The sequence below is a fragment of the Notolabrus celidotus genome, chromosome 12 (genome assembly GCF_009762535.1).
Source record: "Notolabrus celidotus isolate fNotCel1 chromosome 12, fNotCel1.pri, whole genome shotgun sequence".
NCBI classification, from domain to species: Eukaryota; Metazoa; Chordata; class Actinopteri; order Labriformes; family Labridae; genus Notolabrus; species Notolabrus celidotus.
In genome coordinates, this window is record NC_048283.1 from 19,049,489 (window position 1) to 19,067,534 (window position 18,046).

Below are 18,046 nucleotides of genomic sequence, written 5' to 3' on the forward strand. Positions count from 1 at the left end.
CCCCCAACACCAAACAAATATTATACAATAAAAAAAGCTTTGGTATCGGCCGATGTTACAGGCGGAACACATGTATGTGGGACTTGGTTCCAGTCCCTTAGAGCGCTAAGGGACTCATGTTGAGTGTAAACTGCCAAACAGCTGCTGTCAGTCTGCATTTTGATATCGTACACAGTAGTATATATGTCTAGTATATAGGGATGCACTGATGTTTTGCCAGTTTGTTCTCAGCCGGTCCTCGCCCTTCTCGGTCTCTTTTGTCAGGGTTGAATGTGTCCCTCTGACAACACCCTTGGGCCCAGCCTGGCCCCCCCAGTAAAATTGGTCTAGAACCGCCACTGTCACATCCTGGACTGAGGCTTTCCATGTGAGGAACAATTTTTTTCACACTGTCTAACATGTGCTTTTGAAGTATCCCAATAAAATGTTTAAATGAAAACACATTAATCTCAGTTTGATAAACACTGCCAGGCATGCCTGTGGTGAGCTGGTCGGTACTGCATGCTTTCAGTGATATAGTTAAGGGTTCAAATCCTGGACAGAGATCTATATGGTGGTAAAAATGAAATGTTTTCATCACAAAGGAGACAAGCTGTGCTTTTGAAGTACCATCAAAATATAAATGAAAAGACCTAGAGAGACAAGCAGAGGCAATGCGAACAGGACTTCTGCCTTTCAATGCAAGGGTCCTGGGTTCAAATTCCAGCGGGCTGTGCTTTTGAAGTACTTCTTCTGTAACGCATCAGTGTTTGATGGATATACTGTTTGATCCCAAATAGGAAAACTGTGTAGGTTGTCCTATCTGGGATAATGTTGTCTGAAGAGGCAGGGTTGAGTGTTAGAAGTATTATTGTCCTGAGTGTGTGTTTTAACTCTTTAAATATCTATATGATAACATGGAGACACGGAGGGTTTGATTTCTTGACAATATATTTGAAATAACATATTTACAAAATAAATTAACAATGAAGCAGGCTCTGTAAGTAATCCAGCACTTTGACATTCATTTAAAATAAGTCATTTATAATGTACAAAAGTTCAGGCAAAGGCAAAGGCAGCTCGTTTAACATACAAGAAGACATACAGAATAATAAAAACGCCCAGTCGTGGCATACAAACGCTGCCCTGTGCACAGCAGGCACGTAGACGCTCAGAGTCTCTGATTCAGAGCTCAGCGTCACAAAAGTTCAGACAGTGCAGGGGACATAATTTAGTGTTTACTGAATGCATAGTTAGACTTCATTAGCTTTACTATCAACACGTCATCTTCCACAGAATAATAATAATGTGTAATACATGTATCGTATTATAATGTATGTTGTGTTCTGCTGAGATTAAATCAGTCAGCACACTTAATGCTGCTTTATGGAAGGCTGTGTTGAATTGAGTGATGTTAAAATATTATGTTTATCGTAATGGTCAAACTAATTATTCCATTTGTCATTACATACTTTTCTCTGCTTTTGCATCATGTGCTTCTCTGATCTGTCTTACAGGATGTAATACTTAATTTCCCCCTCAGGAACAATAGTCTGTAAAATCTTAATTAACACTTCAGTTTACATTTCTTATTTTCATTTTTAAACTCTGTTATTGCGACTTCTGTGTACTACGTGCTCATTGCGTTTGTTATTGCTCAGGGAATACTTGAGCATTTCAGATGATACAAAGCCCTTTGCGTTGCAGCTCTGCTCTCATTTGAAACCTAGAGAGAAAAACCAAACACAGCAGCTCCTGTGCCGGTTTGTCTATCTGGGTATATTTCTTACATACTTTATATTGTCAAGGACACCCTGTACTGTGGAGTGCAAGGAGATTTAAAACACTAGAAAAAGTCAAACTTCACAGAAGCACACAAGGTTTCAAAACCACAAGGCTGAACACAAAATAAATACAACTTAAAGGAGAGAATGACACAAAAAGAAGACACATCTTGAGGTAAAATCATGCAGGAATAAATTAAGTGTGCTTCATGGTCGGCCAAAAAAACCCACAATGCCTCTTCTCGATCTGTTCGTCGTGTTGATCTGAAGCCTCTGCAGAGCGTAAGGCAGGCAGTGTCCCTCTGCTTTATGTTGGGCAAAGCACTGTAGAAACAGAAGAGATGATTATGAGCAAAGCTGTGAGTTAGCAGGATTTAAATGTTTACAAAGCACGAGATAAACAGGAGGAGAACAAGAGGAAAAGGGAAAGTGTTATCACCAGCTGCTGCTAATATCTATCACATTATACCTAATACAGTTTGTGAAGCACTTAGACTGAGGGGGAATACTTCTAGTTGTACTTTTATGCCACTATATTACACAAAACGATCAACTGCAGGGTAAACAGAGCTGGGTTGTGAGTCTTTTCAGTGATTGTTGATACTAAGAGGGCTGAGCCATGCTGCAACAGATCACCATGTGGGTCAGGAGAGAAGTGAGAAGGAGAACATCAGGGTCAGACTTTACTACAGTGCGGTGGTAGAGAGGGGGCGCTCTCCCAATGTGAGCTGCAACACCACAACAGTGCACAACATCACATGTGAACAAACCTCCTCATCCATCGCTCACATCAGAGCTAGTGAGCGCAAGGCAGCAACGAGTTAGATCACGGGAAGTGGAGACAGAGAAGATGAAAGAATGAAAACAGAGCATGTGTCAAAGTGAAGGACTGAGCTGTGTGTTTGGTGTTGAGTATTAGCACAGTATCTTACAGGATCTCATTTAAAGCACGGGAGGATTTTATCATCAGAAGCAGTTACACATGGGAACAGTTGCTAACTATGGCTAATAACTTTCAAAATGTTGCGCTATGAGTATTTACATGAAGTTTAAACAATACAAGATTAAAACTCTTGTAGCTAAGTAGCAATAGCAACATCAAAGTGTAGAAATACTCTGTTATATATGGGGCGCCGTTTGTAAAGTTGTGCACACTGAAAATAACAGCAACATTTCTCCACATTTAGCTCCAAAACGTCAAAAAAATGTAGAGTGAATCTTTAAAAGTCACCTTTTATCACATTTAGAGGAACATTTGTGATCTTCACATTCAATTTTGTTGTGAAAAATATATTAAGTTAAAATCATTGTTAAATCCAAATGCTAAATATACATCTAAATGTTAAATGTTAAATCTAAATGTTAAATGTTGCTCCGCCATCCTAAATATTTAGCTGATATGCCGCAGTGTGAATCTGCATATCAGCTAAATATTTAGGATTGCAGAGCAACATTTAACATTTATATTTATATTCAATATTTATATTCAATATTTATATTTATATATATATTTAGATTTAACATTCAGATTTAGGATGGCGGAGCAACATTTAACATTTAGATTTAACATTTAGATTTAGATTTAGCATTTGGATTTAACAATGGTTTTAACTTAATTTCATTTTCACAACAAAATTACTACTTTCATTACAAAATTAATTAACTCTACATTTCTATGACGTTTTGGAGCTAAATGTGGAGACATGTTGTTGTTATTTTCAGTGTGCACAACTTTACAAACGGCGCCCCATACTTAAAGGTCTAATTCATGCAATCAGATGAACACGAAAAGAATTAGCATCAAAATATTCTCAAGTGAGTAAAGTAATTATATTAATGCAAATGGACTACTTCAGAACACTGCTAATAATACAAGTATAGGTATAAGTGAAGTATAATGGTCCATCATTTTAATGATGAACTCGTGAAAAAAGGACTGAACAACTTAAACACTAGGTGTTAGGTAGATTGTGAATTTGCCTCAAGGATCAATAAATCATTATCCTATTCTCTAATAGATTATTATATATTTTATTTTGTGTTTTTTTTATTAATCTTTGAAATTTTGAACTAGCTTCATAGGTAATAAAATAAATTTAATGACATCTGTTGATGCAAAAAAAAGAGAACCCCACTTGAAAGAATTGATGCTCCAAGTTACAATGCCAAACAACATTCAAATGTGTCCCAAATAAAAGTGAAATCAAGCACTGATGAAATCAAATCTGAAAAACTTTGATATTTTTTTTAAATGTTGAAAATTAGCTTGAAAATAGATGACTTGCTAAATGAGTTCTGATTCTCAACTTTCCAGCACAGTCACAATTAGTCATCAATCTCTTATAATCTTCAGTGCAGACTCAAATCCAACACACACACACACACACACACACACACACACACACACACACACACACACACACACACACACACACACACACACACACACACACACACACACACACACACACACACACACATTCTCAACTTCTACATGTTGTGACCAGCACAAGAGAGCAGCTCACCTTTGAGAATGTAGTCTGTTAAGAGGCTGGGCACCTTCTCACTGTCGTCTCTCATCGCATGTAAAACTGCAAGATGGTAGAAACAGAAGCAAAGGGCTTAATAAATCAGTTTGGTTTCTCAAACTCAATTTCAGCTGATAAAGTTAATAAAAACATACTTTTGGTGAGGATCTGAAGGTCTTCAAGAGATGGGGGATGCCCTTTCTTCTCATATGGAATGACTGTCGTCAGATACTAAAAACCATGACAAAGGTAACATAGATGAAGAAAGAGATTGAGTTAAAAAGGATGCTTCTTTGGGATGACAGTTGCATCAAGTGTGGATTTAAGTGCAGAAAACAGGGGAAAAGTTCAGCAGTTAAGAGAGAAATAGACAGTAACCTGTTTTTCATTGCAACTGCTACCAAAAGTTTGTCTGAAGCTATTCTGAATGACCGAGGAGAGTCCCTCCATGCTGAAGCGCTGAGGAGGAAGGAAGGAAAGCAGAAGAAGATACAATAAGGAGAAGAGGTTTAGTTGAAAACAGCAAGAAATGCAGAAAATAAGAGAAAGTAAAGATCTTAAGCAAGATAAAAATGTCAGGATATGATCAAGAAAATAAATAAACAAACAGATGACATCTGAAAGTTATAGCACTCACTGATCCAACCGTCTTCTCCGCCTGACTCTGTGATGTCCCTGCTCCACCTTTAAGCTTCTTCTTCTTCTTCAGCAGCTCTCGGTGCTCCTTCTGTCGGTTTTGTACGTCGATGAGTGCTGAGATGAAGCTGTTCTTTACCTCCTTCTCAAAGTCCAGCTCGTCTCTGAGGGCCAGCTGCTGCACCAGCTCCTCAGAGAACCTCCTGATGTTCACCTCCGTCTCCTCCAGTCGCTCATTCAGCTCAGCAACGCTCAGGGTCCTGACCCCTAGATCACAAACACACACATAAAAAGTGCTTACTTGAGCTTACATTGGATAAGATGTCATATTCGTAATACACAATACCTTACATCACAAAAATGACATAATGTGAGAGGAATTATTCCTTTGACATTGTTCAAAAAGTTAATGTTCTTAAGTATATAATCAGGTGTCCTGAAAATAAAGTGATCACAGGTATTACAGGTATTTCATTAAAAAAAAAGGCTGACTCCTGAGTCAGCAAACATCATTCAAAAAGGAGAGAATTATGGATTTCATAGGGTCTATTTTCTGCTGCGGATGTATACATGTGGAGTTCTGGTGAGCATTCCAAGCAGCAGGAAGGGGTCATGAAGTTAAATGAAAAGCAATGCCAGAGCTTGTCATAACACAGGGACACATCCTCCAGAGCTTCACTGCCTTAATGTTATACACTACACCTCTATGTGGGGAAGATCATTGTGGCTTTTGATCTTTCCATTGAACTTGACAATAAAAATATAAAGTGTCACCAGCTTCATCCTATAAATGCGTATTCATGAAGACATTAAAATACTAAATAATAAACATATCTTCAGAGAATAAACTGTGATATCGACATTATGATATAACCGTCTGAATAACAAAAACAAAAAGACAAAAACATCACAAGAGAAATATCAGGATATGACCGTGTATGAAACCTGATCTATGGTCACTCACTTTTCTCAAAGCTGGGGCTGCTGGTGGCTCGATGGACGTCTAAAGAGAGCATCGAGAGGTCCGACTGAGATGGATTGTGTGCTGCCTCCGTTTCAGGAGAGTCCTGCATCATCTCCTCTATCTCCTCGATTACCTGCACAGAGCATCAACACACACACACTTCAGAGAGAGGCAGCACTCTGAATTATCCAGTGAACATCAGTTATTAAATCTGTTTGGGAAACGGAAGGATTAATTCCAGCTATGTTAAGCTGCTGCTCTTCGACTGCACAGGGATAAACTGGAGGTTAACATGTTACTCACCTGCTCTGCTGTGAAGAGCGGCTCCTCTGCGAGGGAGGAGACAATGATGGAGTGCATGTCCAGCTGCTCCCTCAGCTCCTCATCATCAGACAGCTCTGCTGTCACATCAGTCTTGTTCTAGTCAGGGGCAGAACGAGGGGGAAGGAATTTAATCAAAGCGCTAAACCCTGGCACCATGAAATATTTGAGATTTGTGAGATGAATGGGAGAGAGATTTGGCGATGGAGGGGGGAAGGAGTGTGGGTTATTTGAAAAGTGGGACAAAGGGGGTGGAGTCGCTCACAGGTTTTTCCTTCAGGTTGAATGTAGGGATGTGGAGGGAGCATGTTCGAGACTTTTTCCAATCCACCGGCATCACATGGCCATAGTTGCTGGTCAGAGTGTTCCATATTCTGTGGAGGGAAGAGGAGATGTAAGCCCAGATTGTTAAATTATGCCAACATGTTTAAAGCTCAGTTTACTCAGCACTACTCAGCTTCTCCAAACTGTTAAATCTCTTCTTCCAGAGTAAATAACGCCAGATGTCAGCTGGGGCATGGAGCTTGACAGATGTTGGCATTTAATAGACAGAGAGTCTAAAAAAAGGTTCTGTTGAATTGCATCTTGGGAAATGAAGGATCAAATGTGTTTGGAGTCACCATTGTGAATGAATCCCTATCCAATATTTTGCTGTGCTGAATGACAGAAGTAGTGGATTATCCCTTTCATGACTTTAATTTATACATTGTAAAATCTGTAGTAAGGGCACTGGTGGGACTGTAAAGTTAAGGACATCAGAAAAATCCTTTAAGACATCACAGCCTGGAGTACCAGTATTATTAAACAGTTTTAAATCTGAGGGGAAGTTTAATCACCAACAGATTTTGTCATGTTAAAAATGCTACCATGGGCAATGACATTTGAATGCATCATTAAAACCCCCAGCTGTAAAAAAAAAAAAAAAGCCTCCTGGTGCAACACTACAGTCCTGCTTATGATGAAGTTTCATGTTATTAATACAAGATTAAATAAGTCAGAGACTTTTTCTTATTCAGGCACAAACTTTTTAACCTCACTGTTAAAACAGCAATACACTCTGAAACATTGTACCAAGTGAAAGCAGAAGGTGCTGCTTTACAATAACTTAAGACTGCCACTTTAAATATTTTATCTGACATTGTATCTGTCTATTCACAAGTAAAAAGTAGCAAACATCTGTTCAGATATCTATCAAAACTATAAAAGAAAATACATAATCCTCACATTTCGGAGGATTAAACCAGAAAATGTTTTATTTCTAACTTTTGAATTAACCAACTTCTAAGAATATTTCAATTAATCATTTAAGCTTCTCCACAGCAAAATAACACAGAATTGTTTCTTAATGAACAGTTTTCATAAAAAAAAAAAAAAAACATTAAACAAAGAAAAGCATGAGCCTAAAAGTTAAAATAAAGATGTGAAAGGAAGGGGTAAGGTTTTCATATGAGCATGGGCTGTACAAAGCTATTTATACACTCTATGGCAGGGGTTCCCAAACTTTTCAACCTGCGACCCCCAAAATATAGGTGCCAAAGACTTGCGACCCCCACTGTCCCTCAGAGTGATTTAATGTGGCTTCATTTAGCTGATCTGCAGAAAGTTAGCCTATCTGAGCATGTGGCTGTGTTTCCTGTGCCGTTATGAATTAACCTACTGCTACTGATGCTTTTAATAATTAACTGTTCATTACCCTAAACTTAGGAGGAGTCATCTGGGAAAATGAAAGGCAGAAAACTTATTACATTTTCTATTTTCAAGGTTTTATTTAAAGTTTAACTATTATTTTTGTCGATATTTATTTTTTAACTATAAATGGTTAAAATTTACTATTTTTAGATAACTTTTGTCATTCAACTTTTTTTTTCAGTATTTCTTTGTTCACCACAAGTTAACAAAGTATATATAAGTAACACAAAACCAACAAAGAGATGAAAATGAATAATAAACAAATAATAATAATAGCAATAAATAATAGTACAAACAAAAAGGAAGATAAACATGAGAACACAAGGTAAATAAACTAAAATAAATAATAATAATACAAATAATAATAAATAATATTTTTTAGATAACTTACAAAAAAAAATAAAAAAATTCTTGAAGACATGTAACGACCCCCCCATTTGTGTCTCGCGACCTCCCAGGGGGTCCCGACCCACACTTTGGGAAGCCCTGGTCTATGGTACTAACCCAGTTGGTGAACTCATATCGGCGTATATCTGTCTCTAAAAGTCATTTAGGGACATATACCGATAACAGGCCGATATTACGACACCTGTTAGTTGCATGTTTTTGTTTTTGACCCTTCTTTTCCTCTGTATGTGTGCATGTTATGACAATTATTAAGCACCCCCCTGTCCTGTGTTTTGATGACCTCATTAAAGATGGTGGCAGTGTGTGTAACGACCCATCACAGAAACACAGAAACCTTTTGGGACAAAGCTTCCTGTTCTTTGTTCCACTACAGATACCATGCCTTTTATTCATAGCTTCAATAAAGCACAGATACATACATACATACATCCTTATAAAAGATATACCGCCTGCAGACAGACGTAAAAACACTCACTCGTCTTTCTCCAGCAGGGTGTCCTCGCCGATAACACTCACAGGAGCGATGCTGTCTGTCTTTGCATCAAAATTTTGAAAGCACACGGAAAGCTTCTCGTCAAAATCATTCACTAAATCCTCCATGGACCTGAAAACACCGGTTCCCCCTGGAGAGTAGCTGCCGTCGTGCAGCTCGGGGATATCATCCTCATCATCATCCCCCTCGCCCTGGAGGAGCTGCAGGGCTGCTGCTGCTGCCTCCTCTCCCGCCGCGGTGCAGACGGCTGCTCGGCCTTTCTGGTCCGCCACCATGCTAAGATCACTGAAGATAGGCCAGTCTTCGTCGAAATGTGCTATAGGTGCAGCCATAGCCCGGACCAGCCTAACAGCCCCGGGTCAATAATGGATGTGTAACGGGACTGGCAGGCCTCAGCATCCTCTCTGAATGCCTGCTACTTCCCACAGAAAGCAAGGCTGGGCCGGACAGTATGGCTGCTCCGCTCCGGGAGGCCGACTAGTGGCTAAAAGTGACTGGATGTCAAGCTGGAGAGAAACCTGAGCAGGGCATCATTACTTCCCAGAACAGCTTTGAGTGATTGAATTAGGCTCAAATATGTCAATACATATGTTTCAAAGCACTTATACACCCAGCCTTCAGTGACTGGAGTCACAAAAACTGCCTCCTGCTGAACTCCTCAAAGACAAAGGAAATTGTAGTAGATTTCCGAAGATCCAGGCTCTGCCATCTGCTAGTTAACATTCGAGGTGGTGCCAACCTACAAATATCTAGGTGTACACCTGGACAACAAGTTGGACTGGTCCCTTAACACAGATGCACTCTACAGGAAGGGGCAGAGCCACCTCTTTTCTTAAGGAGGCTCAGATCCTTAGACATCTGCAGAAAGATGCAGCAGATGTTTTATCAGTCTGTGGTGGCAACTGTGTTATTCTATGCTGCAGTCTGCTGTGGAAGCAGTATAAAACACAAGGATGAGAGGCGACTGGACAAACTAAAATAGCTGGCACTGTGATTGGAACCAGGTTGGACTCACTGGTGGCTGTGGTGGAGAGATGCACACAGAAGAAGCTAGAGGCCAATCTAAATTACACAGATCCTCCACTTCACAACTTCTTTGTGGACCTGAGAAACAGCAGCAGTGGACGGCTCATCTCTCTGCACTGTAGGACTGAGAGTTTAAAGAAAAATCATTCATCCCTGCAGCCATTAGGCTTCATAACTCTCTAGCCAATGGGAGATGAGCTGACAGACTCCTGAATTACTTGTTTAATGTGATTTTTAAAAATAATTTTATCTGACAGACACCTGAATTTCCTCCTTGGGGATGAATAAAGTACATTCTATTCTATTCTACTCTATATTCAAGATTCGTGTCAATTTTCACTATATATACGAAGACATACAGGAAAATCATGATGCTGTTTCTCTCTTCCAACTCTTGAATACAAAAAAATTTAAATATGAAATACAATCAAATTATAATAAAATACAATTAAAAACAGCCTATGTACAAAGTGCAGGTAGTGCAATGCAGTGACACTGAAAATGGACAAATGTAAATAGATACTAGTGCAAATTATATTAAGGTGCAGACAGTATTGGAGATAAAGTACATGGTTTAATGATATTGATGATTGTATCAGTTGGTCTCATTGGAGGATGATTTTGGTGGAAAACTGCTTTTTTAATATAAATTGCAAAAAAAATACAAATTCACAGGCCAGTCATTTAAACATAGGACAGGTGACTACACCTACTAAGTGTATTTGTTTGATTGAGTTAGGCTGTAGAGTGAAAGAAACAGCGCCCCCTTGCGGTTGAAAGAAGAACAATTCAAACATTGTTCCATTGTAATCCAGCGCTTCGCCTGCGTTGCTATTGGCAGCGGACTCCAAACAAACCGATAGAAAGTCGGGAAATCCCTGAGAGCAGGCCTCTGCCTGACCCAGTCTGCGATATATAGACCAGCTGCCTCTCCCGTCTCAAGTGAAATGAGCTCACCCTTGTCCATGCTGAAGAAAATGAAGCGCACTCCTCTGCAGGGCCCACTGACTGATAAAGGGTGAGTTGGGCTACTCACTAAGAAATATATCAAGTGCCAACTTTAGCCTGGAGGTCACAGATAACTTCCTTTGATTGTGTTTGATCTGCAGGGGCAGGCAGAAAGTGCCTTTCAGGAGGAACATGTTTAAAGGTTGGTGGCTTTCAAATCTTAAAATAGCAAAACGCTGCACTCAAAGATTACTGAAACAACAGTTCTCTACAGGGGTGGAGGGAGTAGGCCTGAATAAAATATTTCTGTGAACACAGTTTTGAAAAAAAAATGTAAAAAAAGCACATTACTTATTATTCTCTTATCTGTTTTTCAAGATCCCCTAACTTGGATGGTTGAATATTTATAAATTTTATTTTTTTAAATTTATTTCTGTCTTAATCTGAATGTTTGTCCAACATTTGTTTCCGATAATCTTTCTACTGTAAAGAGCACTGTTATTGTTTTGTTTATTTTATTAAAATGTGAAAAATCAATAAAAATCTTGGGGAGAAAAAGAACAAAAAAAGCATTTCAAAAGTATGAAAGTGTACTCAGAAAAAATAGTCAGTATCATTAAAAAAAGTACTCAGTATGAAACAATCTGTTATTGAATAATACATTGTTTTTGTGGATGTTAAGTTTCACCCTTGATTAAGGTTGATAGGAATTGTCTTTTTCCAAGTCCAGAGTGACAAGTCCAATGTTCTTATTTTGTCCAAGTACAGGACAAATTAGAATAATAAAAACAATTACAGAAAAAGCAGCAAATTCACACATAAAAAAGTTAACCAGGGAAGTTTGTTTTTGCGAATGAAAAATAGTTTCTTAGACATTAAGTGAAGTGATTAACCCTCCTGTTATGTTCGTTTCTCTGGAACAGCAATAATGTTCCTCAGTCAATTTGACCCGGGGCATATTCAATCCCAATCAGATTTTTTTAAATCAAATTTTTAACTAAATTTCTAACCATTTAAATCAAGATTTAGTCCATTGGTGTTCTTTAATTCTCACAGATCATGGTTCAATGAGGATAACTCACTCATTTCTCATTAAAATTCATGTTAAAACTTTTTTGAATGTACATTGGAAAGCCCTAAATATAAATACAATAGTTTTACATGACGAAGATTTTTGTTTATTTTATTTTAAAACTTTATTTTTTTTATTTTTATGAAGTGATATTGATAAATGAACACAAGACTCCTATCACATGTTGCCCAGATTTGTATGCTGCATTTAGCTGGTATGGAAGGTATATATTGCCTAAAATAGACTTTAAAATGGGTCAATTTGACCCGCAACATAATAGGAGGGTTAAAACTATGAGGTGTTTCAACTCTGATTGATTTTTTTTTTATAACGCTCTAATTGTCTCACATGTTATTTATCAATTCGTGAAGTAATTGGCTCATAATGATTGTTGACTAAGTGTAGTGGTGTAGAAGTATAAAGTGTCATGAAAAGCACAGCACATGTTTTTCCGTACACTACACTAACTGGTAATCACACTACTTTGACAAACTTATTTTTACTCTACATTTAAACCTACTTCCAGTGGAAGTTAAATATAAATGTGCCTCTCTTTTCATCAATTTCAAGTGTTTTGTTTCCAGAATTTCAGACACAGTTAACTGATGATGATGGTGAATCCTCCGGTCAAAATCTTCCCCCAAGCTCGAACACCCTTAACAACCCTGCCTCCACTTCAAAGTCAAAAGCCCCATTAAAGAAAGGTATGATTTACAGTATTCATTTACTTTTTCACATGAAGGGAAGAGGTTGCTTTGACTTACTGACCTTTGAATTTAGGTGCTCCACCAACTGATTTTGAGCTCATGTCTGCCATGATGCAGCGTGTGACCCTGCTGGAGAGAACAGTGAGGAGCCAAGCACAGGAGATCGAGCAGAAGGTGAACCCATCTCCTCTGAATGAAAAGCAACATTTCGCTATCAGACATCGCTCAAATAAGTCATTTTAAACATTTTTCTTATGTCTGAAGAGTAAAAGGGTTTCCTTCTTGGAAGAAAAAGTGAAGCTCCTGAAAGACTCAGGTAACCTCGATAGTTTGATAGATGTATTTCCAGACAAAAGTGCTTCTGTGGGCTACATCTTGTGTATTTGTGTGTTCAGAGAACACTTGTGATCTAAGAGATGATGTTGAAAGAAGGTGCCAACAACTGCAGAATCAAGTGTGTGAAATGGAGGTCAGTTGAGTTGATAACACATTTCGTTCTTTCCTTCATAATGTGATATATTAGACCATTCTGAATTCTGCTGATCCCATCCCACAGAGCTTTCTAAATGATTACGGTTTGATCTGGGTGGGAGATGAAAACCAGCCACTTAACTCAGAGAGAAGCCTCTGGCAGCCAGGTAGCTTCCATCTGATTAAAAATGTCCATTAAAAAAACATAACCGGTTACTTTTTCTTGAACTGATTCCTCACTTCTCTGTGCAAGATGCCTCCGAGGTCAGGAAGTTCCACATGAACTTTGACATTGTGCTGCAGAGGATTCGGGAGCTTAATGTCGTCTCAGGAGAAGGAGAAAGTTTCATTCAGCCAACATCCACTGGAGCTCAGCTGGCAAAGAAGGACCCCATTCAGCTGAGTCTGTACAGCAATGGCATTGTGATGTTTGACGGTCCTTTCCGCTCTTACCAGGAACAAAGCACACAGGTTAGCTCGACAGAAATGCACGAGACAAAATGTTTAACTGCAAGATTTGACTGTTTAAATTCTTTCCTTGGTCTTTGCAGGAGTGCATGCAAGATCTGATGGATGGGTATTTTCCATCTGAGCTTCAGGACAGATTTCCAGATGGTGTTCCTTTCAAGGTGTGTTTCTGTTTGTCTGAGAGCGTATGTTTGAATGTAAAACTCGTGTACTTATTATGATTTAATTTTTTCAGGTTCACGACAGACGAGATGAGGAATTTATTTCTAGACTACCGTGGAATAAATTTCCTGGAGAAGGACAGGCTGTTCTGGGGGATAAAGATGAAACATCAAGTGTTGTCAGCTCTAAATTACCTGGTCTGTATTACAAACATCACACCAGCTTTACTCTACAAGAGAAGGGATGCACTGATTTGATTTGATAACTTGGTTTTAAGTGTTGGCTGATACAGAGTACTGGTCTGATGCCACTTTTAAAGCTCCTGTGGGGAATGTTTAGCTGGTTATCAAACAGACTTAAATTCATGCTGATGTATCTACATGGCATAAAAGGCAAATAAGACTGTAATGGTTAATTTTAATGCCTGTAAAACCTGCTGCAAGTATGTAGACTACCAGTCAAAAGTTTGGACACATCTTCACATTCAATGGGTTTTGATTTATTTTAATTATTTTCTCGATTGTAGATTAATACTGAAGACATCAAAACTATGAAATAATCTGGTTTTGCCGTAACATGGATTACAACAGTAGTCAAAAAGGGCTATCCATTGTGTACTAACCCTACCTCTGAACAACACAACTGATGGTCTCAAACGCATTAAGAAGGAAAGTAATTCTACAAATGAACTCTTGACAAGGCTCATGTTAATTAGAAACCATTCCAGGAGACCACTTCATGAAGCAGACTGAGAGAATACCAAGAGTGTGCAAAGCTGTCATGAAGGAAAGAAGGGGGCTACTTTACAGAATCTAAAATATAAAACATATTCTGGTTTAACACTTTTTTGTTCATTAAATAATTCCATGTATGTTCTTTCATAGTTTTGATGTCTTCAGTATTAATCTACAGTGTTTCAAATAATTAAAATAAATACAAACCCTTGAATGAGACGGTGTTTCCAAACTTTTGACTGGTAGTGTACCAATCAAGCCATTAACAGTACCTTGCCAAAACAGTCGTTTTTTTCTTGCATTTCCTGCCATATGGATTCAAGTTGAATGATGTTTGATTGTTAAAAGAAAGCAGGAAGTGATTTCTCTGCAAAAAGCACTACTTACACATGTGATTGCAAAGAGAAATAATGTACCACTTTGTCCAGATTAGATGCAAAAAAACAATACAAACTAGAAGTTCCTTATGGGAGCTTTAAATTCATTACCTGTATGCCTCACTGTTTGGGAGAGACCTCTGTAAAATACCTCTGAAAAGCCAACTCTTTAGCTTCCTCCTTTTTTCATTCAGCTAAGTTGCATTCCAACAACTACAGACATGTTTTTTTGGGCTCCACCCATCCTTCTGTGCTATGCTGTGGTTGGCAAGGATAGCATTTGGTTGAGCACAGGTCATTGCTGTTAGTGTCCAGTTTGAAACTAAACATCAACCTGGACATGACATTTTAACACTTCTATTACCTTTGTCTAAATCTCACCAAGCAGTTCTGGTGCCTCTACTGAATCAAGTATGTGGAAGAAATAGACAGTTTGGTTAGGAAAAGATGCTAATGAATGAGGAAAAGATAGTTCGGGTTCAGTCAGCATTGACTTACACACTGCACACAAACATTGGGCTCCAGTCCAGTCCATAACTCTGAATTGGCTGGAAGAACTTCTCAGCAGAAACCTCTGGATGATAACTTTGAGGCAACCTGAACGAGCCAATCACAGCACAAGAGGGCAGGATAAGGATAGACTTTGTCTGGAAGAAATACATGACGTAACATGCACAAGTTAAAAGTATAAGTCAATGTTTTCTTGTCACTCCCACCAAATATATCAGTAGCTGAACATAAAATTGATGGTGAAAAATTATTTTTGGTTCACGATACGATTCACTCACGATTCTCTAACAATTTTCAAGAAAACTGGATTGAACTCAAATTTAAATCATTATTATTTTATTTCAAATCTCAGATATGGACAGTTGCAATATATATTTTTTCTCTTATATTTATTTGCAAACAAAGTAATCCTTTTTCATTTTTAAGGTGTGTTGTAACTCAAATAAAACCCCTGCACACTATTTTTCAGTACCTCGCAAAAAAACTTAAAATGACCGTACAAAAATACCTTGTTGGAAAGTTTCCAAACAATTATAAAGAAATGGAAAGTGAATGAGTATAATGCAGATAGCACCTTCTACTGTTTAAAAATTATATCCCGATACAAATGATGTTGAATCGATTTTAATCCACCCTTATTTGTATCGTTTTTTTACCGATTTGCGATATATCGTTACATCCCTACTGATAGCTAATAAATGGCTTCAAAACTCAAACACAGCATTACAACAGAATAGCAGTGTTTGATCAGTACACCCCAAGTGAAATGTTAAAGAAAAATGGCTGCAGTGTGACTGTGGTGAATTCATACTCACTTCTGTTCTGGCTACAGGGAAGAAGCTGAGCATGGATCAGTTTCTGAGTAAGATACCGAGGGTGGTACTCAAGGCTGGTCGTGTGATTGATGTCCGGGACTCACTGAGGAGAACACTGCAGGTGAGGAGCGATCAGAAAGTTCACTTATTTGTTAACTCGTTAATATTTCTTTAACTTACGTTCCTGTCTGTGCTTATGCTGAATGTAAACTCACTACAACATATGTGCCCATCATGCTACTGTCGTCAGGGTTCATCTGATGCCCGGAGCAGCTCAGTGATTCTCGTAGACACACCAGCTCTGCAAGCCATGAGAGAGAGGTATACTGTCATCTTCTGTTGAAACACAGATTTACAATTTTGCAGCCAATACTCATAAAGATCTGTTTCAATGCTGGTGGTCAGCAATCAGAACTCTTGTTGATCTGACAAGGATTGAAGTGTGTTCGAAGTTTAGTGGTAGATGTTTTTAAAAGTCAGAAATAATATATGATGTTAAAATAAGAATTTGGCTTTAAAGTTATAACAAATGTATATGTAAGGAAGAGGATTAGGGCCACTGAAAAGAGAAATAGTATTATTATTATTATTATTATTATTGTTCTGAGAAAAGTCAGAATAAAGTCAGAATTCTGACTTTTCTCAGAATTTTGACTTTAATCTCAGAATTCTGACTTTTTATCCAGAATTCAGAGATTAATCTTAGAGTTCTGACTTTAATCTTAGAGTTCTGACTTTAATCTCAGGATAATAATAATAATTTAAAAAAATTGGACCTTAATTTTTTTTCTTTTTCAGTGGCCCTAATACTCTTCCGTATAGATGGAACATTGTTTGTTTCCTATGAAGGAAATAAAAAAATCAACAACATAAATGCTGGCATTACTACAGCGACTGATTGCGAAAGTTTGATTACTGTTTTCTGCTAGTCCAAAGAAAAGGCAGGTCACAAAGGACGGGCTGCACGTTAGCTTACGATAGGATCTAAAACTCAGAATATCAAAACTGCCTGTACTTCGCTTTTCATGTCGAGAGTGAGTCTGAATTTATCTTTTCCCAGACTGCAGACATCTGGAGATGACAGGCCTTCGTCTGCCTGTGAAGTTCTCACACTCAAGGTAAAGTCAGAAGACGGGAATCATACTTACGTACTGAAAATGAGTTCCTCAGAGACAATCGGCAACTTGCGGCAGTACCTGGACAAACACAGGTGAGAGAGAATACACCTCTCTGCACTGACACGGTACCCTTCAGTGCAAAACGTGACAGTTTGCTTGTTTTTCTCACTTTACAGAGGGGTTCATCTCAATGGATATGACATCATCAGTGTGTACCCACAGTGCTGTTACGATGAGGACAGCCACACTCTCCAGTCATGTGGACTCACGATTAATGCTGCTCTGCTGCTCCGAAACAGGAGACACCCTAATTCACAGACTGAAGTCATAAAGTAAACCTGTGACTTAAATGTTCATGTATGGCTGCTCAGAGTTTTTTGTTTGAAATCAGCTTCTTTTTGATTTCTGACTGCCCTCAAAAAGCTTTTTTAATTAACAATCGCTCTGTTCTGTTCATCTCAAGTAAGCTGTGACAGTTTTACAGCATGCACAACATCAAGACCATGAAACTGAAGCAGCCGAGGGGATTTCTGACAGCTCTGCTTTCCCACTGTGATGTTTACTGTGAAAAAAGACCCACAGAGATCTTCACACTTGAAATGTAGAAACTCCTGTTAGATCTATTCATTCATATCTCTAGAACACTAACTTGATCTTTTCTGGTAAAATTGTAACACATGAGAGGATTTTCTGAGAGTACCAGTGCTCGTTTCTAAATTTAAAATCAGTACTGCTCTTTGTGTGGGACTCACTGGGATCACTTTGTTATGTAACATGAGGACGGGGATTGCTGTTCCTCTGAAAATCTGCCTCAATGGTTCCCTGCGATTGAAAGA

At 38.4% G+C, this 18,046-nt stretch overlaps 2 protein-coding genes across 3 annotated transcripts; one reads left to right on the forward strand and one right to left on the reverse strand.

Annotated features, from left to right (window-relative positions):
• Positions 1–912: 912 nt before the first annotated feature.
• On the reverse strand, positions 913–9,502 carry fez2 (fasciculation and elongation protein zeta 2). Of its 2 annotated transcripts, XM_034697011.1 has the most exons (9): positions 8,785–9,502; positions 6,478–6,586; positions 6,195–6,311; positions 5,892–6,024; positions 4,929–5,194; positions 4,670–4,750; positions 4,447–4,522; positions 4,289–4,354; positions 913–2,087 (listed from the first exon to the last, which is right to left on the reverse strand). In XM_034697011.1, the coding sequence occupies exons 1-9, from the start codon at positions 9,132–9,134 to the stop codon at positions 2,071–2,073; spliced, it is 1,215 nt and encodes a 404-aa protein (XP_034552902.1). In that variant the 5' UTR covers positions 9,135–9,502; the 3' UTR covers positions 913–2,070. The 2 variants fall into 2 exon arrangements, with proteins under 2 accessions (XP_034552902.1, XP_034552903.1); XM_034697012.1 differs by lacking the exon at positions 4,670–4,750 and having other exon boundaries at positions 8,785–9,500.
• Positions 8,788–17,564, forward strand: ubxn11 (UBX domain protein 11). Its single transcript, XM_034697010.1, has 14 exons — positions 8,788–10,846; positions 10,938–10,978; positions 12,433–12,552; positions 12,629–12,729; positions 12,820–12,871; positions 12,951–13,024; positions 13,112–13,193; positions 13,280–13,497; positions 13,578–13,655; positions 13,730–13,853; positions 16,110–16,213; positions 16,343–16,413; positions 17,153–17,302; positions 17,387–17,564. Exons 1-14 carry the CDS (start codon positions 10,776–10,778, stop codon positions 17,544–17,546), a joined length of 1,446 nt encoding a protein of 481 aa, XP_034552901.1. The 5' UTR covers positions 8,788–10,775; the 3' UTR covers positions 17,547–17,564.
• The last annotated feature ends 482 nt before the right edge of the window (positions 17,565–18,046 follow it).

What these genes read in the sequence shown, in the direction of transcription:
- ubxn11 (XM_034697010.1), top strand. Translation starts at nt 10,776, where the DNA reads ATGAGCTCACCCTTGTCCATGCTGAAGAAAATGAAGCGCACTCCTCTG. An exon ending in GGCCCACTGACTGATAAAGG is followed by an intron (nt 10,847 to 10,937) that starts GTGAGTTGGGCT and finishes TTTGATCTGCAG; the next exon opens with GGGCAGGCAGAAAGTGCCTT. An exon ending in AAAAGCCCCATTAAAGAAAG is followed by an intron (nt 12,553 to 12,628) that starts GTATGATTTACA and finishes CTTTGAATTTAG; the next exon opens with GTGCTCCACCAACTGATTTT.
- fez2 (XM_034697011.1), bottom strand. Translation starts at nt 9,134, where the DNA reads ATGGCTGCACCTATAGCACATTTCGACGAAGACTGGCCTATCTTCAGT. An exon ending in TCAACCTGAAGGAAAAACCT is followed by an intron (nt 6,312 to 6,477) that starts GTGAGCGACTCC and finishes GCCCCTGACTAG; the next exon opens with AACAAGACTGATGTGACAGC. An exon ending in CAGCCCCAGCTTTGAGAAAA is followed by an intron (nt 5,195 to 5,891) that starts GTGAGTGACCAT and finishes TTTGTGATCTAG; the next exon opens with GGGTCAGGACCCTGAGCGTT.